Source organism: Tenrec ecaudatus, chromosome X, assembly GCF_050624435.1.
Source record: "Tenrec ecaudatus isolate mTenEca1 chromosome X, mTenEca1.hap1, whole genome shotgun sequence".
Taxonomy (NCBI): Eukaryota; Metazoa; Chordata; class Mammalia; order Afrosoricida; family Tenrecidae; genus Tenrec; species Tenrec ecaudatus.
In genome coordinates, this window is record NC_134548.1 from 73,171,842 (window position 1) to 73,199,776 (window position 27,935).

The 27,935-nt window shown below is 37.3% G+C and overlaps 1 protein-coding gene across 1 annotated transcript in view; it reads right to left on the reverse strand.

Annotated features, from left to right (window-relative positions):
- HEPH (hephaestin) overlaps positions 1–27,935 on the reverse strand; it is a 192,176-nt gene that overhangs the window by 133,395 nt on the left and 30,846 nt on the right. The window contains exons 5-12 of the mRNA XM_075538245.1: positions 27,663–27,845; positions 26,438–26,692; positions 18,656–18,824; positions 16,671–16,807; positions 15,476–15,607; positions 8,151–8,362; positions 6,754–6,904; positions 4,190–4,402 (exon numbers count right to left, since the gene is read on the reverse strand). Of these exons, the coding sequence (XP_075394360.1) occupies positions 4,190–4,402; positions 6,754–6,904; positions 8,151–8,362; positions 15,476–15,607; positions 16,671–16,807; positions 18,656–18,824; positions 26,438–26,692; positions 27,663–27,845 (1,452 nt within the window). The remainder of the gene's footprint in view (positions 1–4,189; positions 4,403–6,753; positions 6,905–8,150; positions 8,363–15,475; positions 15,608–16,670; positions 16,808–18,655; positions 18,825–26,437; positions 26,693–27,662; positions 27,846–27,935) is intronic.

The window sequence follows — 27,935 nt, forward strand, 5'->3', positions numbered from 1 at the left end:
CAGCATTACAAAATATACTAATGGGATTACTATGGACAGAGAATTCACAGCAGGAGCAGACAAATCTGAGACATCACACAAGACACCACTGCCAGAAAACCAACACAATGGAAGCAGCACTGAAAATAACACAGAATTAAAGGGGAATCAAAGAAAGCAACAAACAAAAGAAACCCTGAAACAAAACCGAAAACCTCCTAAAAGGGAAAAGGAACCAAACACAGCAAAATGACAGTAATAAATCCACATATATCAATAATGACACTGAATGTCAATGGGTTAAATGATGCCTACAAGAGACACATGAACACGAAGACAAAAATAAATTAAAGGTCTAACGATGTCAAGAAACTTCCTAAGCCAATGGCAACCAAACAAAGGCATGAGTTGTGATATTAATCTCTGATAAAATAGACTTCAAGGCAAATAACAATCAGAGACCAAAAATGTCACTACATAATGATTAAAGAACAATAAACCAAGAAGACATAGTCACAGTAAAAATATACCCTCCCCTTCCCCAGTGAAAGACTTTTGAAATATATTAGTCAAACCTTCACAGATTTGGACATAGAAATAGACAGTTTGACAATAATAGTAAGAGACTTTAATACACCTCTCTCAAGGAAAGACAGATCATCAGTAAATAACTCAGTAAAGAAACACAATAGCTAAACAACATAACCTGCTTGAACTCCTAAAGATACACAGAGCACCCAAGCCAACAACACAGTACATATCCTTCTCTAGCACTTATGGTACACACTATAGAACAATGGTTCTCAACCTTCCTAATGCTGCAACCCTACAGTCCCTCATGTTGTGGTGACTCCCAACCATAAAATTATTTTCGTTGCTACTTCATAACTAATTTTGCTACTGTTATGAATCAGGAACCCCTATGAAAGGATCATTCAACCCCCAAAGGGGTCACGACCCACAGGTTGAGAACAGCTGCTATAGAATGATCACATGTTAGGCCACAAAACAAACCTTAATAAATTGGAAAACATTTAGAACTTACTATCCATTTTCTCAGATAACAATTTGCTACCAAATTGGAAGATAGCAATAGAAAGAACAGGAACATAAGAACAAACACATGAAGACTGAACAACATACTACTTAACAATGACTGGGTAATACATCAAATAAGGGATGGAATTATTACATACCTAGAAACAAATGAGAGCAATTACATGACAAACCAAAACCTTTGGGACCCAGCAAAAGCAATTATCAAAGGATAATTTATAGCAATCAATGCACACGCGAAAAAGAGGCCAAAGTAAAAATCAACATGTTAACACAATACTTCAAACAACTAGAACAAGGGAAACAACATAAACCCTCCAAAAGAAGAAAAGAAATCATAAAGCTTACAGCAGAAATAAGCGAACTTGAAAACAGAAAAACAATAGAAAAATCAACAAGATAAGTTGTTTCTTGGTAAGAATTAACAATATTGATAAATTACTGGTAAATTTAATGAAGGAAAATAACTAGAAGATGCATATATCTAGATTTAGTGATGAAAATGGTCACATCAAGACAGATACAAATGGAATGAAAAGACTAAAACACTTCTATGAAATACTGTACTCTAACAAGTTTGATAATTTCATAGAAATGAACAAATATCTGAAAATTCACCATCTACCCAAATTAATGCAGACAGATATAGAAAACCTCAACAGACTCAAAACTTTTTTAAAAAAAAGAAGGGTAAATTGCTTTCATATTTGAAATGATTCCAGAATAAAATATATTAAATTGCAAGAAGAATGATGACTAGAAAAAACAAAAGAAAACTTTAGTAGGGCTGATCAAGGGCAATGTAACCAAGAAGAATTGCTGAAACCCAAATGAAGGCTAATTATGATAGTGGGACAAGAGGAGAGTTAAAGGAAATAGAAGAAAGAACTAGGAGGCAAAGAGCATTTATAGAGATGTAAATAAAGGCATGTACACATATAAATATATTTTTATATGATAATGGGGAAATAGATCTATGTACATATATTTATAGGTTTAGTAAGGAAGCAGATGGACATTGGGCTCTACTCAAGTACTCCCTCAATGCAAGAACACTAGGTTCTTATAATCTGGCATTCTGAGATGCTCACCTTCCCGACACGATTGCTGAAGACCAATAGGTGCATAGCAAATGTGGTGAAGAAAGCTAATGGTGGCCGACTTTCAAAAGATATAGTGTCTGAGGAATTAAAGACTTGAAGATAAACAAGCGACCATCTAGCTGAGAAGCAACAATGCCCACATGGAAGAAGCACACCAGCCTGTGTGATCACGAGGTGTCGACAGGATCAGGTATCAGGCATGAAATACCCAGAACACAAAATCCTGTCAATGTGAATGGGGCGGGGGAGGAGGGAATGTGGAGTGAAGGTCCAAAGCCAATCTGTAGGTAATTGGACATCCCCTTACAGAAGGGTCGCGGGGAGAAGACGGGCCAATCAGGGTGCAGAATAACACTGATGAAACATATACCTTTCCTCTAGTTCTTTAATGCTTCCTCACTCACCATCACAGCCCTAATTCTACCTTACAAATCTGATAGGACCAGAGCATGTACATGAGTACAGATAAGAGCTGGAAACACAGGGAATCCAGAACAGATAAACTCCTCAGTACCAATATTGAGAGTAGCCATACCAGGAGTGGAAGGAAAAGGTGGTGGGGAGAAAGGGGGAACTGATCACAATGACCTTCCTGTAGCCCCTTCCCAGAGATAAAGGGAGACATCAGACTGTGCAAGACATGGAAAAATAGTAATAATTTATAAATGATCAAGGGTTCATAAAGTAGGGAGGGAGGGATGGAGGGAGAGGGAAAAAGGGGAAGGGAGGGAGAAAAGTGAGGAGCTGATATCAAGGGCTTGAGTAGTAAGAAAATGTGCTTGACACAATGGATGTATGTATGAATTGTGATAAGAGTTGTATGGGCTCCCAATAAAATGATTTTTAAAAAACTTTAATAAATTTAAGTATTTTTAATAACCCACAACGTGTGTGTGTGCGTGCGTTTGACAGAGGATTTTTGTACATGGTATTTACCTCTCCAGCAGATATATCTATTGATGTTGTGGAGCATTCAAGGTGTGGAGTTATGAAAACTTCTCATACATAATCTTAAAATTAAGTCACTGGAGTTCGGGCCTCAGATCCAAAGGCTCAGGGGACACCAAAGTCAATTGGCATAACAAATTGCTTTTGTTCTTAGGTGCCATTGAGTTGGTTCTATCTCATAGTAGCTTAACATGGTCCACCAATATAATGATTACACCTTATTTTGTTGAGTAGTGACTGAGGTTTTAAAAGCTCATGAGTGGCCATCTAAGGTTCTCCATGTATGGAGGAAAAAAGAGAGATGAAAATTGAAGAGAGATAGAAAAAAAATGTAGTCCATTGGAATAATACATTACTCCATGACCCCAAGACAAGACAAACTAGATGGTGCCTGGCTACCTCTACCAACTTTTCTAAAAGGCTCACAGTAGATGGTCCTGGACAGAGTGGGAGAAAAATGAGAAATAAAATTCAAAATCATAAAAGAGGCCAGGCTTACTGGTAAGATACAAACTAGTAGAACCCCTAAGTCTATAGCCTTTGGGGTCTGGAAGTGAACTTATCCCCATGCCTCAATTTTCAGCCAAATAATTGATGTGTAAGGGGAATAGTAACACTAGTGAGGTACGCATATCTTAGAATGATAATCTATTTGAGATCAGAAGGGCAATATTTACCCAAATCCAAAGTTCAGAAGGGTCAGCAAAGAAGGAAGAATAGAAACAGGAAACACAGTGAGTAAGTGGGATACGTGATGGTACATTGAGAGGATTGCTCTTAATTGAGATGAAGCAAATATATATGAACTATTGAATGTAAAACAGATGATCTGTTCTGTAAATCTTCACCCAGTTCACTATATATATATATAATATTTATTATAATGAATTACTTGTAGGTATTTTCCCATCTCCCTTTCAATTCAAGGACTGTGCGGCCAAGGGGCTGAGAAGAGCATCACCAGAACAGAAAAAGTTCATTGAGGGGGAAGAAGACTGATTTTAAAAAGTTTTCTAGGATGCTAAACATATCTCTTCACAAAGTTTTCACACTTCAACTCCAACTAAATCTCTGAGCTCAGGATCAGCTGCTAAGGCACTTACCAGTATTGTCAGGTTGCATGGTGGCCATGAGAAAGGTATGAGGAAAAAGCATGGCTGCACCCTTCCTCATTCCCTGAAGCTGTACAGTGTTGCCCTGGAACATGACCCCATGCATGTCAGTCTCTGTACCCAGGCCAAGCAGGTGCCAGTTCACCATGTCACCCTTGCACATGTCCAGTCTGGGCAGGTTAGAGAATAGAAATCCATTAATAGCTGGAAAACAAGAAAATAAAATAGAATTGGCAGATTAGATTTAAGCACTAGCTAGCAACATGACAGTTCTGTAACATGATTTCCTACAACTTGAAACTATGAAGTCTTCCTCAATCCTTCTTCCTTGTTTTCTAAACCGCTTATAAAGAACTAGCAGATATTTTTCTCCCCATACGTATCCTTTATGACCAGTACACTCATCCAGATCTATCTCAACTCTCTACAGGTCAACTGTCACTCCACTCTGCTCCAATATGAATGTCTGCTCTAGTCCCATTCCCCTACAGCATCCTCCTCACTGCTTAGGGTTAAGCTTTCAAAAACAAACAATAAATCAGTTAGCATATTTATTTTTGAAACCTTTCAAATGTTTCTTATCATCTACAAAACAAATTCCTGACTCCTTATCAAGGCTCTTTAGCACTAGGATCCAACTGGACTTTCTAACATCACCTCCTACCACTCTTCCACCATGGGTCACATCTTGGCAACACTGAATTACTCCCCACTCCCACAACACTCCCTCACCCCTACCATCTATTTTATCTTCATTCAATCTCTTTTCCTTAGGTTTCTGTGGCACTACACTCTTCTGGTTCTCTTTTAGTCTCTGATAATTTCTTCTCCATTTTGTTTTCATTTACCATATCCTCCTTGAGTATTGAGTTCTTCAGGGTTCCATCCTCAACTCTCAATCTGTTTCTTCCTCTTCACCTTTACAATCATGTCTCTAGTTTTTGCCACCATCCTCTATGACCTCAACTCTTGTATCAGCCTCCTTCATAGTTTTTCCCCATTTCCTTCACCTGAACTGTATTTGTTTCTGCATCTCCAGGGCTTTAAACATGATAGGAACTTAGAAAACATCTGTTGAATTCTTATATGCTATTTCTTCCTCCTTGAAATAATCCTTCCTCATATGGTAGTCTGCTGTTCAGTCATCATTTGACAGTTCAAAGATAACTACCCCTGTGAAACCGTTTTATCTGTTTCCCATGAAATTTTTTCACGACCATATTCTACAACAGCATTTGCCACAGACTACAGTGATTTACTTACAAATTTATCTCCTGCATTGTATTGATCTAGCAGGAAACATATAATTATTATTGTTTTGTATATCTATGACTGCATTGGTGTTTCAGGTACCAATTGGGTACTGAATATATTCTAACTGAAATGAACTTGGCCAATAACTGTCATAATTTTTCCAGCGGATAGAATTGATTGGTTATAGGAACAAGATATAGCCAAAAGGCAATGGACTCATTCTTGCCCTCCTCCAGCTCTCCCCAAAACCAAAATTACACAGATGACTGTTTAGAGCTGACAACTTGGTGAATGTTCCCAAAATAATTGGAACTATATTGAATTTGTCACCCAGTACTGCCAGTGGGAATATTCTACTTTCTATGCCCACAGTGTCCTGATTACCTTCTTCCAAGAATCCTTTTTCTTTATCATTTCTCATTAATGTTCCCCCTGAAGTCCTATGTTACATAAAAGTTTTGTACACAATTTAGTACTTGATTATAGGCTTTCTTAGTTTATTCTAATTGTTTCATTGGTGTTATTAGTCTTATTTCATTGCACAATATAGGGAATCTCCTTACAATCTGAGATCATATATTCTATTCATTAATCCACCTACCTATTCAATTATTAGTTAACTAATTCAATATTTACTGTGTATTAGATGGCATAATGTATAAGATACAAATATAAATACACTATACCCTCTTTTAAAGGAAACTATACTGTAGTAGAAGTAAAAATCCATAACAGTTGTAAAAAGCCATGTAAAAATAACTGTAATATTGAATTCAGTATGGATTTTCTTTTTAAATACTCTGATGAAAATGCAGTAGTAGTTCAGAGGAATGTGTCATCACTATGGGCTTGAGTGATAAGATATGGAGGAGATGAACTCTGAGACTGGGCAGAGTCACAACGGGTAGAGGGCAAAGATATAAGGAAGGTCATTTCAAGATGAGTATATAGAATTGCACTGTTTTGTTTTAAAATGTACAAGGTATGCCCATGGCAGAAACAAAAGCCCATTTTGCTGTAATATGGCATGTGGGAGTAGGAAACAGAAAGAGGAAGATAAATTTATGGGTATCAGCCCAGCTTACTCCTCTCACTCTCCAGTGGATTCCTTCTTCAAGTGCTCCATCTCCCTGTATGCAACACAGGACAGACCACAAAATGGTGCAACCTAAAGATCCTGTTACTTTAAATTGAGTACTACCTCACACTTATGCAGAGTTGACTAATTGGATCAGTATTTTCATGAATGAATCATGGTTAAAGCTAGCATTAAACACATATTGAAAGTATTCCCCCCATACCATGCATCCGATTGGAGTCTTGGAATCCCTTGACATCCTCTGAAAGCAGTCGGGAATCCAACATAGCAGCTGCTTGATTGGTATTGTTGTACCAGCTCTTGTTCTCATCCAACACAGTGAAGAGTAGAAAGAATTCCTTATCCACCCCTTTCTGCAGGACCAATGGAGGGAGGTCAGATAACAGACTGACAATAGTTTAAACAGTTGTGAACTGTCATTCTGTATACCAAGGGGACCCAATTTTCTTTTCCAGATTCAAAACTAAGCCCATACTTCTTTTCCAGAGCTGCCCTTGTTGCTTTTTAGCTAATCTCAAATTGCAAGTGGGTTAAGAAAGTCATAATAAAGGGAAAACGGAGCATCAATGGGTTCAAACATAAGAACAATTTTGATGATGACACAGGATCTGGCAGTATTTCGGTTTGTTGTACAGAGGGTTTCTGTGAGTCAGAACTGACTTGAAGGCATGTAAGAACAACAAGGAGGAACTCTAATGCTGGAGGGGAAGAAAGTAAGAAAGAGATCAGGGAAATAGTACAGGATGAGTATTAAGAAGAGGAGGTACAGAGAGAATTTAGCATAAACTGGAGAGAGGAATGGGGGAAAGTGGCTAAAGGAGCATGGCATGATTTTAAGAGGAACTAAAATTAAAAGTAATTATTATTATTGTTGTTACAGCTGACATTTATTGAATGCATATTATGCTCCAGACACTGAGCTAAGCACTTTGTATAATCCAAACTCAAATTTACTGTCATTATGTCAGTTATGACTCATAATACCCCTAAAGCCCCTGTGAATTTCTGAGACAATTAATTCTGCCCTCCCCCTCCCTCCCCCCTGAGACTATCGGTTTACAGGAGTAGAAAGCCACATCTTTCCTTAGCAGAGTGGCTGGTTTGGAAATACTGGCCTTGCAGTTAGAAGCCCAATAGATTATTTTGATGAGTTATCACAAAATTCTGAAGTACCTTATCCATCATTAATTCCTTATAACAGACAATGAAACTGAAAAAAAAGAAAGGTGAAATAACTTTCCCAGAATTACACAAATAGAAATAATGAGCTATATATGAAAGGATAAAAGCAATTATTAAGGGGAACTTATTAAGGTGGACATATGAATTAAGAGCAATGGTTAGGATTCATTGATGTGAGGAGTGGGGGAAACAGTAAACAAACAGGAGGTTATGGGAGGAGCTAAAGTGGAAAGGAATATAAGATAGAGCACATGTATGTTTTGTGGAGGAATAGCATGCAAAGTAGTATGACGTCTCAAAAAATTAGTGTTTGATTCAATGGCTGTCAACCCCCCCACCCCCGTCATCTCATCTCAAGATTTAGCACACACAGAGGCTCCTCCCAGCAAACTTCCCAGGAAGAAGCCTTGTCAATACCTGTTTGCCATCTGAAGTCAATGCACCAGGCTTGCACACCAGCAGGGGACCCACAAGGCCAGAATTTGTGTCTCTTATGGGATCTGCAGCAGAGAAGTACATCCAAGCCAGACAGGCAGGATCCTGAGCACTGGGGCCAGCCTGGGGGGGTACTGTCCAGTGGTATGTTACTTTTTCAAAGGGCTTAGCCACCAAACCATGGTGAAATGAACCTGTTGATGAATCACGGAATACATTATTCATAGTGATCAAAGTGAAAACCTTTAGCTACAAACAATGGGGTAAAACTGCAAAGTTATTTTGTATTTGGAGGGGTGGAATATTGGGAAGATCCCTGGGATAGAAGTAAAGAGACCATACAGAGTTTGGTTTTCAATTCTGCCACTATTTGCTACATGAAATAGGACAACTTAAACTTTACAATATTTTTGTTTCTCATAATCATAGGACCTAAGGTATAAAAGGGACTTCAAAATGTATTTGGGCTATCATTTGAAAACATATATCTATTCTTTTATTATTTTAACCTTCACCACATTCATGGATATATTTACAGCAAAGTTATATGTACACGTTACTTCTGTTGAACCTATATGAGTATAGTCCCACTCTTCTCTCGTACCCTTCCAGCCTGTGTGTTTATCCATGTATCTACCAGTGAGTATTTTAATACAGGATTCTGTAGAAAATACAATTTACCCCTGTGGACTTTAACTCTTAAATTCCTCCCAGTGTCTTTCCCTGGCAATCTCATTATTTTGGTGACCTCCCTCCTATTGCATATTGCTTTCCCCTTCACTCATGTGATTACCTTCACATTCTAAGTTGTTTAAAAATCTGTAGTGTTTAGAGATACTACCTGTCCTCATAGTATGTTTGAGTAACTTTGATGGTTGATCAGTGTTTCCTTTGTGTATGTATATGAAGAACAAAAGAAAACATTGGAGGTGTAATTTTTTAAATGGGTATAGGACATAGTCAAATTAGAGATAATGTATGTTGTTAGTTGACTTTAAGTCAATTCGGCCTCATAGAGACCCAACGTACAACACCATCCTCATCATTGTTGTTATCTTTGAGCCCATTGCCACTCTATCATGTCAAGTCTTTCCCCCCTTTTTTTTAGTTCAGATGTACAGTTTTTTTAAACGTTTTATTAGGGGCTCGTACAACTCTTATCACAATCCAACCATACATAAATTGTGTAACGCACATCTATACATTCATTGCCCTCATCATTTTCAAAGCATTTGCTCTCCACTTAAGCCCTTTGCATCAGGTCCTCTTTTGTCCCGCTCCCTCCCCGCTCCCCGCTCCCTGCTCCCCCTGTCCGATGTCTCTCTTCACTCCATTTTCTGTTGTGCGTCCCCCAGGGAGGAGGTCCCATGTAGATCCTTGTTCCCTCTTTCCAACCCACTCTCTCTCCCCTCCCAGTATTGCCACTCACGCCCCTGGTTCTGAAGGTATCATCCGCTCTGGATTCCCTGTGCCTCCAGCTCCTATCTGCACCAGTGTACAACCTCTGTTCTATCCAGACTTGCCAGGTAGAACATGATAGTTGGGGGGGAGGGGGGAGGAAGCATTTAGGAACTGCTGCAACCATGCTGCAACCATAATGGGATTATCTTCAGCAAAATTTACCATGCATTGTAGAAAAATGATGTTATTTAATAACTTCATTTTGTTGGGTCACCTTTCTTTGGAATGGGTACAAATAAGGATTTCTTCCAATTGGTTGGCCAGGTAGCTGCCTTCCACATATTTTTAGCATAGACAAGTGAGAATTTCCAAGTACATGTTTGTTTAAACAGAACAATTGGTATACTGTCAATTCCTGGAGACTTCTTTAAACTAGTGACTTTAGAGTAGCTTGGATTTCTTCCTCATTAAAATAATTTTTTATGCACAGTCATCTCTATTGTAGGAATTTCTATAATAGCAAAAAGATGGAAACAATCAAATATCCAGTCTGTGGAGGAATGGATAAATAAATTATAGTATGTACTCTAAAAGGAATATTTTAATTTTAACTCTGTCTATGTCCTTATCTGGAGACCTGTTAACCCTTTTTTGCTTTTTAGGAATTATTTTATTCCTCCCCAGGAAATTTTTTGCTTTTTTCCCCCTGATCGAGCTGATCGAGTCAGCATATTATATTCTTGCTTAATAAAATACTCATGGCTTTGGGACTTTAAATTGATAAATATACATGATGTGTGTGTGTGTGGGGGGGATGCACAGATCCATACTGTGTGCCCTCAACCATCTAAAATTGTATGTTCACTTGTTGAAATCCATGTTAAAAGACAGGTCAAACTGTATCAAATCATCAAAATGATTCTGGATGTCTTTTGTGTTCTTTGCTTTTTGCTCTTTGATTTTCAGTTTTATATAATGCACAAAAAGTCTTGAAAAGAAAAAAAAGTGATTTTAAAAACTTGAATGGAGTTCCCTTTGCTTTTAGAATAAAGTTAACTCTGACACATACAAAAAATTAAGGAGTCCGTCAAATACTTCATGATATTAACAAAGTTGGAGGACATTATGCTCAGCCAAGTTAGTCAATCACATAAATAAAAATATTTCATGCCACCATTATTACAAAGAAAAAAGAAATGGTTTTCACACCAAAGGAAAAGCCTTTGAAGGCTATAGTGAGGCTAGAGCTGGAGGGGGTGGGGGATGGAGATGAAAGGGACAGGAAATAAAGGAGGGGAAGTAGGTTGCAAACAAAAAAAAAGAAGGAGAAAGAATGATAAGGAGAAAGAGAAGAAGAAACCACATTCACAAAATATTTACTAGGATACTGTCACGGTTTGATGAAATGAGCTGTGCAACTATATATGCTATGTTTTTACTTTTATATTCAATTCAATATATTAATAATTGTGAGTTAATACATATAGCATATTATTCCGTAGTTCAATCACATCAAGCAGTGTTGTACAATTGCTAGCACAGTTTCTAAACATCTTTTTGCTTCCTGGTCTCCTTGTCATAGTCTCCCTTTTACCACTCCCCCCACCCCCACCAATGCTGTACCCCCCAAAAAAAAAAACCCCACCAAAAAGTCCATTATTCCACTTGCTGTCCTTCCTGAAATGTTTGAATGCCAACTGATTATCTGGGGCATAGTGATCCCCTGTATTCCCTTCTATCTTCTTTGGATGTTTCCTGCACTGTTCAATATTTTACTCAGAGAATCCTTCAATATTGCAATACATGCTTGAATTTTTTTCTTCCACTATTTCAGCTTGAGAAATGCTGAACATGTTCTTCCCTTATATTAACTTGAGGTCTTTACACATTTAATTATAGTTTTTTGTTATCTCAATCCACCCGTTGGCATTTTCTATTCAGTTCTTCTACGTCACTCTTCATAGATTTGTTTTAATTTTATTCAGCTTCAACTTGAACCTGTACATGAGAAAGTTAATCTCTGATTCACAGTAAGCTCCTGGTGCATTGAATGACGATTTTGAAATTCTCAATTTCTTTTCACAGATGTAGTCAACTGACTTATTATCAAACTACAATAAAGAGCGACAAGAGCTTGCATGCTGAAAGTGAAGAAGAGTAGAAGCACTTACTGGGGAAGATCAAAGATAACAAACTTGAGCCTTCAGTATGGATAGCACTTTAACATAAAGAAAACAAATTTCTCACATCTGGATCAATAAGCAATATCATGATAAATGGAGACAGATTGGAGTTGTTAACAATTTTATTTTACTTGGATCTACAATCAGCAGTCAAGGAATTCAAACATGTATTTCATTTGGACAAATCTACTGCAAAGACTTTTTATAATGTTGAAGAACAATGATGTCACATTGAGGACTAACGTGCATCTGACCAAAGCTATTTTCATTCACCACATATGCGTGCAGAAGCTGAAGAATAAATAAAGAAGTACAAACTTGAATCATGGTGTTGGCAAAGAATATGAAATGTGCTGTAGACTGCTAGAAGAACCAAGAATTATTTTGCATTGAGTTGATACATTTCTTTAGTTTATTTTTTCACATAACATAAATTTTTGAAGAGGGCAGGTGAGAGCCCTTGTAGAATGTACTTTTATTCCAAATTTGTCTATAAATTTATCCTTTATATCTTCATTATTTAGTATTCTTTAGTATTTTTACCTAGTTTGTATCAATACTACCCACAAAAACACCCAGGAATTAATCATTCCACTTATAGATTTATCTCCCAAAATAATCATCCAAATTGCAAACCAAAATTTATATAAGCAGCCAGACATTGTAACAAGGCAGATAATATTCAACAAGACTGGAACAGCATATAAAACTACAGATAGACCTGGAGAATATTATGTTGAGTGAAAACTTTCAATCACAAAAGAATAAATATTGTATGAGACCACTGTTAGAAAGGAAAAATCAAATAAAAGATTTTCATACTAACAGAAATAGACTTTGATATTAATGGCTTTGGGGGGGAGAGCAAAGGAGAGGAGATGAAACAATAGTCTGAAAAGTACACAGTGTTAACTTTGGAGAGGGCGAAGATAGTATTTCACAAGAGGGAGAAGAGAAATCCAAGTGGGGGTACAACAAGCTATTGAGAAATTAATAAGCAGTTTAATTTAATGAATACAAAGTTGATTATTTGAAATGTAACCCCCCATAAATCACGATAAAAACTTTTTTTAAAAAACCAAGAAAAATTTTAAAAACATAAAATTCTTTATCATTGACTAAATTAATGATGCTATCAATAGAATTACCACATGCCACACTGGGGATGGTTTGTAATGTTCCCCAACAAAATGACAATGTTATTTCTAAAGTAGACCATGGAGATATATAAATATCACATAATTTATATAATATATATAAATATATGAATGGATTTTGAGGTAGCACTTAATAGTAGCCTTAATCTAAGAACAATTATATCTTATGATATGACCCTACTTGTTACTTGCCCTCATGATCACTGAAAACATGGGTGCTGAAGAAAAGTGTGGTTAATATATCGGGTGGTGCTAGGCTATCAAAAAAGTCTTAAAGGCTCATCTTAAAACTCACAGCAATCTAAGTGAGACGTCAACTAAGTCCACATGGAAGAAACACATTGGCATATGTGGTCCAAGAATTGCAAATCATAAAATCCAATAGTCGTGGGAATGTTATTAGAGCTTAAATTCTGAGCACCCCATTTTCTTCTTCTTCTTTTTTTCACGTTAAGCTCCTCAAATCGTGGAGTACTGTGCAAACACCAGGAATAAGGGAGTGCCAAGGCACTCAACTTTTGAAAAGCAGTGTTCAAAATGTTTTACCATGGGAACACTAAAATATTGACCACTTATAATACAGCGCATTCCAAGACCTTCTGGTTAGCAACTGGGAATGACAGGTACGCGGGCTTCTTTTACCAAATGCCTATTCTACTTCAAAGGTCATTCGGGTGTTCTAACATGGGAGACAGAGAAAACCCTCCATCCACCCGCAGCTGAAGTTATCGAATTACCCATCAGAGCACGTGATCACGATTGCTCAGCATGTACGGTCATTAGTCACACGGAAAACATAAAACCTAGGGCAAACTGGAAAGAGGGCAGCAATCTTAGAACGGTTTGGTCCAGCCGGACTACCAAAATCGCCTGGCCCAATCTCCCCGAGGGAGACCAACCCCAGCTAACGCACTGCGGCTGCAGCTCCAAGTGCAGAAGCAGCTCAGGGCTGGCGCTGCTGGAGACCAATAACCATAGGGCAACAAGGGCTTTGGGAAGCAAACTCCGAGGAGCGGGCGGAGTTTATCTTTGACTCCGAGGTGGCCCAGACCACCGAAGGGTCCAGACTCCTGGCACCTGACCTGGCGCGGGGCTACCGGGACGCGGGAGAGGCAAGAGGCAGAGGCAGCGCGGCCATGGGTATGCTATGACTGACAGCGCGCCCCACCTTTTGGGTGATGTTGTGCACCTAGGGACAGGTGTTGCAGGGGAAGCGGTGACAGCGCTGGCCCTCCTCCACGATCAGTCACACCCCATTTTCATAAGGCTATGGGTTACAGTGAAATCCCCAAATCAACTTGTAGGCTTTCCACATGGATTAAACCTCCAGTGAATCCCCTCTGACCATTGACCAAGTCTGTCAATAGCTTTGCTGTAAGACAGAGTGCATTGAGAAGTGGACTAATGAGATGTAGTTAGGTTGAAATTTAGCATTTTATCATTTGTTCTCCTTTTAATTAATTTAAAATTTGTTACAGTTTTATCATTTTCTGCTTTCTCTTCAATTGGATTTTTGTGTTTTGTTTTATTTGCCTTTTTGTATGTATTTTTTCTTTATATGAACTCCTAGATAGATAAAACTAGAGAGATAATAACTGGATTAATAATTTCTTTAGGCCATGGTAAGGGAGGTTGAAGAGAAATGGGGAGCTAATAATAATGAGTAAGAAAGAAGAAAATATACTAAAATTAAGTGTGGTGGTGATTGCACAATTAAATTTAATATATTAATCTATTGAATTATATGTGAGTTATGCGTCAATTAAAAATTTAAAATAAAAGTAGAATAGAAGAAAATATTGAAACAACCCTATATGACCAAACATTAGAGGATAGGGTAAATAAATTATGGCAAATCCATAATGATGTAGGAAATAGTCACAATATAATGATGAACTCAAGTCAGATCTCAACCAATGGTGACCTCATGCATATTAAGATTAATCCATTATGATTTATAGGGTTTTTATTGGTTGATTTTCTGATGTGAGTCACTAGGTATTCCTTCCTAATCTGCTTTAATCTAAAAGATCTGCTGAATCCTCCTCAGAATGATAGCAACATGAAATTCTCCATTGATAGATGATCAGTTGCTGCACATGAGATGCATTGGTCAGGAATTGAACCTGGGTCACCTGGGTGGAAGGTGAGAATTTTATCACTGAACCACCACTTCTTCCCCAGGACAAAATTTGCATAAATCATTATTCAAAATAGCAGTATATAAATTTGCATAAACCATTATGATCTAAAATCTATAAATATATGCATTTTCTCTGTACAGAAAAAAGTTATTTCAAAGTGTACATGGATAGTTATCAATGATTATTTATTTATTTTGTAATTTTGTTGTCAAAACTTTCATAATATGCATTTTAAATTAAAATATATTTAAATTAAAAAATTTATCCTTCTGCTTTGTTATATTACCATTCATTCATTCAACAAGGTCCACCAATTATAATGAATTTTGTCTCCATCTAACTTCCTCCTTCCTCATTTATTTGCTTTCTAGAGCTAGCTGCTATGACCTGCAGTCCACATTTGTTGAAAACTGCTTGCTCACCATCATTGTATACAGTGCCCTCGTAGTCTTTCTCATAAAAAACCCCATGGGGTTGAATGCTGAATGGTTGAGATGCACGATTGTAGAAGACTACCTCGATGATGTCACCCACCTCAGCCCGGATTACTGGCCCTGAAAAATGAGAAGGAGAGGCAATGAGAATAAGAATAGTGATGAAAAGAACAGAAAACAGAATAATAATAAGGGGAAACAAAGAGGAACTAAAGGTGAAACATAGAGAGTTCATGTCTTTCCAACAATGAAAACAATGTCTTCCAATGATATTGCTAGCTGCAGTATGAAAAATTCTACTTACTTGCTATAAAAGCATTTTAGATTCATTATATTTTTAAATAATTGAACATAGCTCTAAGGTATGCAGGTTGCAAGTTATTTATTTATCTCAAGATGAGGAAATTGTAGATCAGAGAGATTGAAATGACCTGCCCAAATTTACAAGGCTGATTAGTAGCAGAACCAGCATTTAAAGAAAAGGATTTCCCATACCTCACTGTCTAAATTTTATTATAATAGTTCTTACATCTGGGTTTCCTGATATGGTTATTGTCATCAAGTTAATTATATGTCATCAAGTCAATTATTACTTATAGCAACCCTAGATGACAGTGGAGAACGGTCTTAATGGATTTTCTTGAGTGTAATTTTAATGCCTATCCTGGAAAAAGTACAGTCAGAATTCTCTTTAGAAGTTTAGAAGAAAGGATGGTGAGGCTTTGTCTCCCATATTTTGGACATGCTATCAGGAGGGACTAATCCCTGGAGAAGCACACTGTGCTTGGTACAGTAGGGGGTCAGCAAAAATGAGTAAGCTTACTTATGCGGGTTGGTACATTGGCTGCTACAATGGATTCAAATAGAGGAAGGAATGTGAAGATGGTACAGGATGAGGCAGTGTGTCTTAGCCTGTCTCCAGGTTTCCCCCACTTCTTTGGTTCTCATTCACACTTCCATCAATTTTATTCTGACTTATAGTGATCCTATAGGAGGACAGGGTAGAACTTCCCTTGTGGGTTTCTGAGGTTATAAATCTTTACTGGAATAAAAAACCTCATCTTTTTCCTGTGGAGCAGCTATTGGCTTTAAACTGCTGCCCTTGCTGTAGACAGCCCAAATGTAACCTATTCTGCCTTCTTTGTTTCCAGTCTATGAATTTCATAAGTTAGAAACTCTTTACCCAAGATTCCCAGGTGCCTTTCTTCCTCCAGCTTCACCTTCTCCTGGAATGTCTCATCTTGGAAGGCTTCATAACGCACTTTCCAATAAGTGCCCCCAATTCGACTGGAACTCTTCTGGAAGAACTTATCTGACACACTGGCATACAAAGAGACAAACATCACATGATTTCATTGGGTTTCAAAACTATTTCCATGTCACTTTTGGTTCCATCAAGGTCTTCATAATTATGAAGAATCTCAAAGATCACCCAGATTAATTCATACTCGGTTAAGAAATTTCCTTTGGATACACAATGGCATGCTGCTTCTACTTGAGCCCTTTCAAGGTCAGTGAACTCATTCTTAGAAGAGGGTATGTCTTCTACAGTTGAGTAGTTTTTATTATTGGCAATTTTCTTTATAATAGGTTGAAATCTATTTGCATCTAAGTTCCATTCACTGGAATTAATTATGTCCTGTAGAGTTACATACCAGAGATGTGTCCTTAGTCAACTATATTCTGACTCCTCGTAATCAAGAATAATATTTACTCAAAATTGAAAGCCCACTAAGTTGGTAAACTCTGTAGGAGATTCTAGAAACCATACTGAGGTCCAGGCCCATACTTCTCTAAGTTACTGTAGACTCACTCTTTTGTTTCAAATTGGAGGAATAAGTATGAGTGCCCTAGAATCTTTCCCATGCCCTTTCCAAGTCATATACTCTCTCTTTTAGGAAATACTTCTTTATCAATGATTTCCTGTGAACTTTCAACTAAACAGAGCATTAACCTCCTGCTCCACCTTGCACACATCTGAATCATGAATGAAATGATATAACATGGAGAAAATCTTCCTGCTCCAAAAAGTGTAAATGAGTGGCCACAAATTAGGTTGTTTTTCCTTTCCCCACATTTCTCTGAATGTTCTATATGTTTCATATGCACACTATAGACTATGAATAAGGAAGGAAAGAATAAAGATAGTAATAACAATAGGACAGTTCAGAGTTTAAGAAAAAAACTGATGTAGGATCTGGTCCCACTTGGGCCTTCTTTTCTGAACCTGTCCTGAAAGTCTAGCAGCACCAACTCAAAATTCTGCTAGAATTCTTTTCTGGAGATATGGTAATGCCTACAAAATCTTTGCTACCAACCAAGAATAAGCCCTCCAAGATCCTATAATGAGTTGGCTAAGAACTGTCATGTAATCCTAATGGCCATTGAATCAATGCGGATTCATAACAACCTGCTGTGGGTTTCACTTTTTTATGGGAGTAGAAAACGGTGATAGTTACATAATCTGGTGTCATCTTGAGAATATTAAGAGTGAAGGGGTGGAGTTGAGCCTGTAAATCAGATCATAGCTTGATGATCTCATTTGGAGACTCTATGGAGAGAAATAGCTCACTGGAAGCCAGACCCACATGCACTCTCTGCTTTATTTTCCTGCTGATGAGACACATGGGGCTAGAACCCTGGAGATGGAGGAGCCACGTGGAGACCCAAACCAGTGCTGAGATGCGTCCACTGCCACTGGATTCACAAGACTTTCCACACACTGTCCTGTGATCTTCCTGCATCCAGCATCTTTGCATGGCTATGTGAAACTATAGAGGAGCTTATGGATTAGTACCACCATACAGGGTAATATCGGACTTATGGACTTGATCTGGACTGGGTTGGGATATTCTCTTAATATACAATTACTCTTTGATATAAAGTTCTGTCTTACACACACATGAGTATCACTGGATTTGTTTCTCTTGTTAAGCTGGACTAACACAAAAACCCAGTCTTTCTCCCACAGGGCTACTGGTAGTTTCAAATAGCCGAGCAGGTGAATCACAGCCCAATGCATAACCACTATGCTACCAAGGCTTCTACAATATAATCCTAGTAGATTGTTATTTATAACTCCTAAGTAGAAGTATAATTTCTGAGAGGGAGAGAGCAGACATGGGGTACTATACCCAGGAAAAGGGAGGGAAGACCACTGCCTCTTACCTGCCTGGCTCCCTTAAACTCTTTCCAGTACTCCCATCATACCCCATTGGGCCATAGTCCCATTGGATTTCATGGGCCTCAATGAAGTACTGTCGGACTTTTCCTGTGAGCTGGTACACGGGAGGGGCCTCAGAGCAAGACTTGACCTTGTAGAGTGCCTGCATGCCATCTAGAGGAGGGAAAAAAACCAGTATGGTGTCTTTATTCCAACGTACAGTATTTGTACTCACCTTCTCCCTTTGAATTTTTCTACCTCTTGCCCTATTCTAGACGCTTTTCCCTGCCTAAACATGGGCCACATTCTCTTTTTTCTCAAGAGCCTGTATAGGTTAGAGGGAGTCTAAGCTCTGTTTTTTTTGAAACCACCAATGACTCATTTATTAGATCTTTCTTCCTGTCTCTGCAACAGGTTATCTTTGTAGCACCATCACGTCTTGAAGTTAGGCCTTCATCCAAGACCACATTTTACGATTATGTGTAAGACTGCAACAAATCACTTACTAAATCTGAGCTAAATTCTTCTTTTGTAACTGGGTAGACGATTGAAATCCACGGTGGCAATTACATAATCTCTTGTCAAATTTAGCAAAGAGGTGGAGTCTAGTCTGTCAATCAGGTCGCAGCTTGATGACCTCATTTGGAGGCTTGATAGGAGATAAATAGCTAACTGGAGGTCAGATCCAGTCTCTCGACCTTCCCTTTCTGCTGTTGAGACATTCAGAGAGCTGGAGGAGACCCATGGAGACCCATGCCAGCATCAAGATGGTTCCATTTCCACTGGATGGATCTGTAAGACCCACTGGCCTGTGATCTTCCTACATTCAGCATCATTGCATATACTGTGTGTGTCTAAAGAGGAATTTATGGACTAGTCTTGGATATATGGGCCAATATCAGACTTATGGACTTGATCTGGACTGGGCTTAGATATTTTCTTATCATACAATTGCTCTTTTATATAAAGCTCTTTCTTATACATATGTGAGTCTCTCTGGATTTGTTTCTTTAGCCTACCTGAACTGAAACATCCACTTATTAAAGTTAGTAGGAATCATGAATCTAAAAAGATCTGTAAGTCCTCTGTTAAAGAAGCTCCAAAAATAATGGAATGCCAATACATTGGAAATTAGAAATCTGAACTATGAAAAAAAATGAGAAAAGGATATTAACTTTTTGTTGAGTATGGAATCCTTGTCAACCTGTATCAGGTGCTTTTCTTTAACCACTCTATGAAACAAGCTTTCAAAGTTCTTTTTTTTTAAGACGGAAAAACAAAACTAAAGACCAGAGCAGTTAAATAACTTGTCCAACATCATACAACTAGTCAATGCAATTGTGCAGACTTAAGCTTTTATCTTTTAACTGTGAATCATGAGAGCTCACTTTCTTCTATTAGATCCACTGTCTTAATCTCACCACCTGCCTAATCTTTTGGGTTCAACATCATGTTCTCTCCCTGTAAAATTATATTTTCAAATGATCTTATATGTGGAAAACCCCAAAGGACCCACCAAAAAGTTAAGGTTGCAAAACTAAATCAGCAAAGTACAAAAAAAATCTCAAACCAAAATTACTTCTATCCAGTCAATACCAACTAATAGGACAGAGTAGAACTGCCCCTGTGATCTTTTAAGACTGTAACTTTTTATGGGATTACAAAGACATGTCGTTCTACTGAGGAACATCTGGTGGTTTCGAACTGCTGACCTTGGGATCACAGTCCAATACTTAACTACTACACCACAAAGGCTCCAGGCAGGATATAAAACTAACTCATATTTTGAAAGTTGTATTTTTACAACAGCCATGAACAATCTGGCAACAAAACTTAGGAAAACAACCATATTTACAGTAACATCTGAAAAAATAAAACACCTAGGAATGAATTTAAACATATATGTGAAAGATTTTTACATTGAACATTAAGATGATTCTGAAAGAAATTTAAAACCCAAATAAATGGAAAGGCACTTTGTATTTATGGCTTGAAAGTCCTTGTTAACTTCCCAGTACTACCCAAAGCAATGTACAGATTGAAAATCACTCCTATAAAAATTCCAGCAGTCATTTGGCAGAAATGGAAAAGCCAATCCTCAAATTCACATGGAATTTCAAGACTTCCAAAGTAGGCAAAACATGATTTAAAAAGAGTAACAAATTCATATTTTCTTATTTTTAAATCCTACTAGAAAGCCACAGTAATTAAAACAATGTGTTACTGGTATAAGGACAGACATGTAGATCGATGGAATAGAATGGTTATTGTTAGGTGCCATTGAGGCAGTTCCAACTGACAGTAACCCTTTGTACAAGAAACAAAATACCACCCAGTCCTGTGCTTGAATCCATTGCTGCAGCTACTGTGCCAATCCTTCTCATCAATGGTCTTCCTCTTATCACTACCTGTCTATCTCATCAAGCATGGTAACCTTTTCCAGGGAATGATTCTTCTGATAATATGTCTAAAGTACATGAAACGAAGTATCATCATCCTCAAGTCTATGGAGAATTCTGGATGTACTTCTTCCAAGACAGTTTCGTTTGTTTTCCTGATAGTTATATGGTACTTTCAATATTCTTTGCCAAAACAATTCAAACACATACATTTTTATTACATCTTCCTTAGTTAATATCCAACTTTAAAGTTTTATAGGAGGCACTTGACATTCCTCACAGAGAGGTCACAAGGAAGGGATGAGTAAGGCAGGGTGAATTTTGGGTGAAGTATAGCACTGATGAAACACACAGCATTCCTCTAGTTCTTTAATGCTCCCCCCACCAAATATCATGATCCCAGTTCTGCCTTACAAACCCAGCTAGACCAGAGAATTTACACTGGTACAGATAAGAGCTCTGGACACAAGGAATGCAGGACAAATACCTCCCCCGCCCTGCCCTGGACCCATAATGGGAGTAGTGCATGAGGGTAGGGGGAAGATGGGAGAGAAGGGGGACAAAGGGGGGTTGGATCACAAGGATTGGTGTATAAATCCCCTCTCCCAGGTGGATGAACAACAGATACATGGGGGAATAGAGACATTGGAAGGTGTAAGATATAAAAAAATAATTTATAATTTATCAACCATTCACTGGGGGAGGGAAAAAAGAGGTGCTGATACCAAGGGCTCAAATAGAAAGAAAATATTTTGAAAACGATGTACAAATGTGTTTGATACAATTGATGTATGGATTTTTATAAGAGATGTAAAAGCCCCTAATAAATGATTTATTTTTTAAAAAAAGGAAAATTCTATATCTTGGGTCAGGCCGACCTTAGTCTCTAATGTGACATCCTTTATCAACACTTTAACGAGACTGTGTACAGCAGATTTACCCAGTGTAATGTGTCCCTTGACTTGTTGTCTGCTGCTTCTATTGATTGATTCTGGAGGCAAGCAAGATAAAATCCTTGACAATTTCAATCTTTCCTCCGTTTATCAGATGTTACCTATTGGTCCAGTTGTGAGGATTTTCATTTCCATTACATTTATCTCCAACGCCATTATTAAGACTGCAATCCTTCATCTTCATCAAGTGTTTCACTTCCTTCTCACTTTTTGCAATCAAGGTATCATCTGTATTTTGGAGATTGTTAACAAGCATTCTTCCAACACTGATACTTCATTTTTCTTCATATAGTACAGCTTCTTGGGTTATTTTCCCAGCACACAGACTGGAAAATTATGGTGAAAGAATATAGCCTTGATACACACCTTTTAAAATTTCAAACCACACAGCGCCGCCTTTTTCTTTCACACAACTACGTTCTACATGTGCACAATGAAGTGTTCTAGAGTTCTCATTTTTCTCAATGCTGTCCATAGTTGGTTATGATATACACAGTTGAATAATTTTGCTAATCAATAAAACAGAGTAAACATTTTTTCTAGCATTCCCGGTTTTGAGCCAAGATCTATCTGCAGTCAGCAATGATCTCCCTTGTTTCACATCCTCTTATGAATGTGGACTGAGTTTCTGGAAGCTGCCTATTAATGTCCTACTGCAACTGTTGTTGGATGATTTTCAGCAACTTTTTACTTTCATGTGATATCAATAATACTGTTCTATAATTTGAGCATTCTGTTGGGTCACCTTTTCTGGCAAAAATATAATTATAAATCTCTTCCACTCAGTTGTCCAAGAAGCTGTCTTCTAATTTTCTTGGCATAGACAAGTTAGTGCTGCTGGTGCTTTATCATCTTGTTGAAACATTCAATTGGCATCCTATAAATTCCTGGAGACTTGTTTTTGGCTAATGCTTTCAGCGCAGCTTGAACTTCTTCCTTCAATAACATTGGTTCTTGTTCATATACTACCTCCTGAAATGGTGATATGTCAACTAGTTATTTTGGGTACAGTGACTTTGTGTATTCTTTCGATAATCATCTCATGCTTTCTATATCATTCAATATTTTGTCCAATGAATCTTTTAATATAGTATCTCAAGACTTGCCTTTTTTTCTTTCTTTAATTTTTCAGCTTGAGATGTGATGATGGTGGTCTTTTTTCTCTCTCCTAACTTTAGGTGTCTGCACATTTCATTATAATAATTTGTCTTCTTGAGCTGACCTTTGAAGTTTTTGTTGAAAACTATGACTCATCATTTCTTCCATTTTTGATCATTTCTATGATCAAGAGCAAGTTTCAGTGTTTCTTGTAACATCCACTTTGATCTTTTCTTTCTTTCCTGTCTTTTAATGACTTTTTGTGTTCTCCGCGTATGATATTTTTAATGCCATCCCACAACTCATCAGGTCTTCTGTATTAAAAGTTCAACGAGTCAAATCTATTCTTGAGGTGTTCTCGAAATTCAGGCGGGTAAGATCATATTTTGGCTCTTGTGGACATGTTTTAATTTTCTTCAACTTCAACCTGAACTTACATTTGAGCAAAATTGTCTGTTCCACAGTCTGACCCTAGCCTCATTTAACTACTGGTAATAAGCTACTTCACCATTTCTCTCTACAGATGTTGTCAATTTGCTTCTGTGTATAATTATGTATAATTATCATTTATATTTTTATTAAAAGATATTGGTGATTTAAAAGTCATTGATCTTGCAAAATTCTATCACTTGATCTCCAACTTCATTTCTATCACCAAGCCTGTATTTTCCAACTATCGTTTCTTCTTCATTGTTTCTAACTTTTGCATTCCAATAAAATAATTTTCTTTGTACCTTGATTGAATGTTTTATCAATTTTAGACTGAAGACTTTGGTGAAAATTTTCATTTTCTTCATCACTATCTTTAGTGCCTGGATCATAAATTTTAATATTGATTGTATTGACTGGATTCCCTTGATTGTGATAGATATAATCCTATCACAGACAGCATTGTATTTCAAGATAGATCTTGAAATAAAATTTTTGATGATGAATGCAACACCATTCTGTTTGAATTTGTCATTCCCAGCATAGAAAACATATGATTAATTCATTAATGCCTAGGATATGGATCTTTATGTGCTCAATTTCATTTTTCATGAATCCCAGTTTTCCTAGATTCATACTTTGTACATTTTAAATTCTGATTATTAATAGATGCTTACCGCTTTTTCTTCTCTTTTGAGTCATGTCGCACGAGTAAATGATGGTCCTGAAAGCTTTACTCCATGTAAGTCATTATGGTTGACTTTACTTTAAGAAGATAGCTCTTCCTCAGTTATATTTTGAGTGCCTTCCAACATGGGGTGGCTCATCTTATAACATTAAATATGACAATGTTCTGCTATTCATGGGGTTTTCTGTGTCTGACACTGTCTCACAGTTTTCAAAGGCTAATTCCTTAGTATTAGACAGTCTATTCCTTCTCTTTAGTCTGTTCTAAGTCTGGAAGGTCTGCTGAAATTTTTCACATTGGTCAACCCTGTGGGTGTTTGAAACATAGCTTCCAGTATTATAGCAACACGCAAATTACCACAATGCAACAAATTGACGGGCACATGGTTAGAATAGAATGGAGTGTTCAGAAAATAAGCCATATATAGAGGACTGACTGATTTTCCATACTTTATCCTTTTGAATTTGGAAAACGGGTTTTTAAATAAATGATTAAGACAATCCGTTTTGAAGTTGTACTAATGAACTTGTACTGATATCATATACCATATGTGAAAATTGACTTAGAAGATAAATGACCTAAATAAAACATACTGCCAGGGAGTAAATTCTGACCCACAGTGACCCTACAGAACAGAGTAAAACTATTGCTTATGGTTTTTGAGACTATATATCTCTTCAGGACAAGGTGGCCTCATCTTTCTCCTGTAGAGCAGCTGGTGGGTTTGAACTGCTGACTCTGTGGATAGCATCCCAACATTTAACCCACTGTGCTATTATGGCACTAAATAATAGTCATACAATGGTAACTAAGAATTCAAACCATAAAATACTTGAAAGAAAATCCTGGTGCAAAATATGAGTGATAAGACCTCTTTTGGTAATGGATTCTCATGACACCGAATCATGGGGGTGGGGGGTGAAGGAGAAACTGGACTTTGTCAAAATGAAGAGCGGTTTGCGCATCAAAAGATTTTATGAAGAAAGTGAAGAAAACATACAGCATGGGGGAAAGCATTTGGTTACCATATATCTGGGAAGAGTTTAATATCTTGAAAGTGTGAGTGTAAAAAAGTTCCTCAACTCGACAATAAAATTTTTTTTAAATGAGTAAAATAAAAAAGATAAAATATATGAGTAAATGATTTTCTAAAGAAGGTATACAAATGGCAAAAAAAGCACATTAGTCATTAGGGAAATGGAAATCCACATCACAAGGAGATACCATTTCCCTTCATATCCAATAATATGGCCATTATCAGAAAAAAACAATAGAATAAGTGTTAGCAAAGATGTGGAGAATTTGGAACCTTTAGACACTGCTGGTGGAATGCAAAATGGTGCCACTGCTTTGGAGGTTCATGAAAAACCTACACAGAAACATCACATGACCCAGCAATTCCACTTCTGGGTACATAAACAGCCAAAAGACATGAAAACCGAGACTCAAACAGATACCAAACAGTGGAAATAACTTAAGTATCTATCAATAGATAAACTGATAAATCCACACACTGAAATATTATTTGGTCATAAAGAAAAATTCTGATTCATGTTGCAACATGGATGAACTCTAAAAAGATTTTGCTGAGAGTAAAATAAGTCATACTTTACTCTTATGAAATATCTGTACTAGGCAAATGCATAGATACAAAACTGTATTAGCCATTACCTGAGACAGAGGGAAGGAGGGAACAAGAATTATTGCTGAAAGGAAACTGAGTTTCTGTTTGGTGTGATATAAAACTTTTGGAAATGGATCATGATGATGGTAATACAACATGATAAATGTAATACAACATGATAAATACAACATGATAATGTCACAAAATTGTATACTTAAAATGGCTGAAATGTCAAACTTTCTGTTATATGTACAGTTATCACACAAAAAAATTAAATTAAAGGCCATTAAGTTGATTCTAATTCATAGGGACCCTGCCCCTTTGGGTTTCTGATATATATTTTTAAGAGCTGTAGCTTTCTCCTGTGGAGGGAATGAGCATGTGACCTTGAAATTAGTAGCTCAATGCCGCCAGAGCTCCCTAGTTTCCATTCACAGAACATCGTACATTAGACATTAGAAAGAAGAAACCCAGAGAGATATAACTTGTCTAGAGTTTTTTTCTTTTTCACCAACATTCCTTACCTGAAAGACCCATCTGATGGCTCCAAGCTACCTCCCTCCTCTACCCCAAAGGTCAAAAGGGTTGAGTCTTACTTTGCAAGTGACTATTTACTTGACAGCTAATTAACCAGATGCCAGACTCTTGGGGCACCATTTCAGCAGTCACAAAGGTGGCTGGAAAGACATGAGCCACATCAGTGCGGTGGCCCCGGATGGTTAGCATCTGTCCGTGGAAGAAAGCTGTGTGGACATCTACTTCATTGCCCATGCCAAACAGGTGCCAGGCCACACGCTTTTGTGCACACATGCTCATCTCTGGTAAGTTCCCAAAGACAAAGCCATTTATTGCTGCAAAGGAAAACCGGATAAATATAATCAAAATACATTTTTTTCTCAGTGGGAAAATACTTATTTGACAATAGATAAAATTAATATGCGACTTAAAAGTGGATATTATACTGATCACATGCATGATCTCATTTGAATTTTACAAATTGTCCTGGAAAACAGATATTTTCTCCTTTTTTAAATAAGAAAACTCAGACTTAAAGAGTAAAGTCAAGATTAAGTCCCAATAATCAGGAGCATTCTCTAGGATTTATTTTGTAAGTTGTTCTTTCCTTTCAGGCCTGTTTCCTTCTTGAAATGTTCACTGAACAATTGTCAAGTTAGCTAATTATCATGGCTCTTATAAGCAATTCATATAAAAATCAAAGAGAAATTTGAACTTCCAAAGCCATCTCTCCATCTCCTCTCTGAGTTTTTACTTCACTTTTGACTGTCTGACTTTGAATTTAACTGTCACCAAATAGAAGAAAATTATTCCCTTAATTATACTAAAACAAATAAACTTTTTTTTCCTCAGCCTAAGAGCTATTCCCAGCTCAGGTCTCAGAGTGTAGTTTAGGTTTGCTTTAAATTTAATTAAGATGGTCAAGTCTCTTAAGATAAGTCTCTACTCATAAGCCTAGAGTAGGATGGTTGATATAGGCAACAATTTCTTCCTGAAAAGTGTGCAAGTTTTCCACTTTGAATTCTTTTTAGAACAAAGCAGTAATAATTATATTAATGGACAACCCTTACCAAAGTGACTGTATTTATAGGGTATTCGTAGATTTTTTTAATCAACAGCCTTAGCCACTCTACATTTTAAGGAAGAGTAGCTTAATGGAATAAGCACAGCTTGTTAAACATATCAGCGTTGGAAATCCTTGTGAGATTTTAAAAGAGCCAGGTGTGTTAAAGCATATATCAAATGCTAGGTCCAGAGGAGAAACTGTGTTTATTGTCCCAGTGTGGTCATTTTCTCCCATCTCACCATACATCCTGTTACTCTCCTGAAAGGCTTTATCTTCTTTGTCCACTGAGGCAGGTTCTGAGCAGTAATTGGCGATATTATCGTTGAGGTGCCAGCTGAGATTCTCATCTACAACACTGAACAGAAGGAAGAAATCATGGTCCACATCTAGCCGCCTAGGAGATGTGTTCTTGTCCAGGGCTCCTAGGATAAGTAAGAATGATACTCTTGAGAACCTTTCTGTCCATAGCAACAGTAAGCTGCAGGGGTACTCTTAAGAAATGAATATAAAAA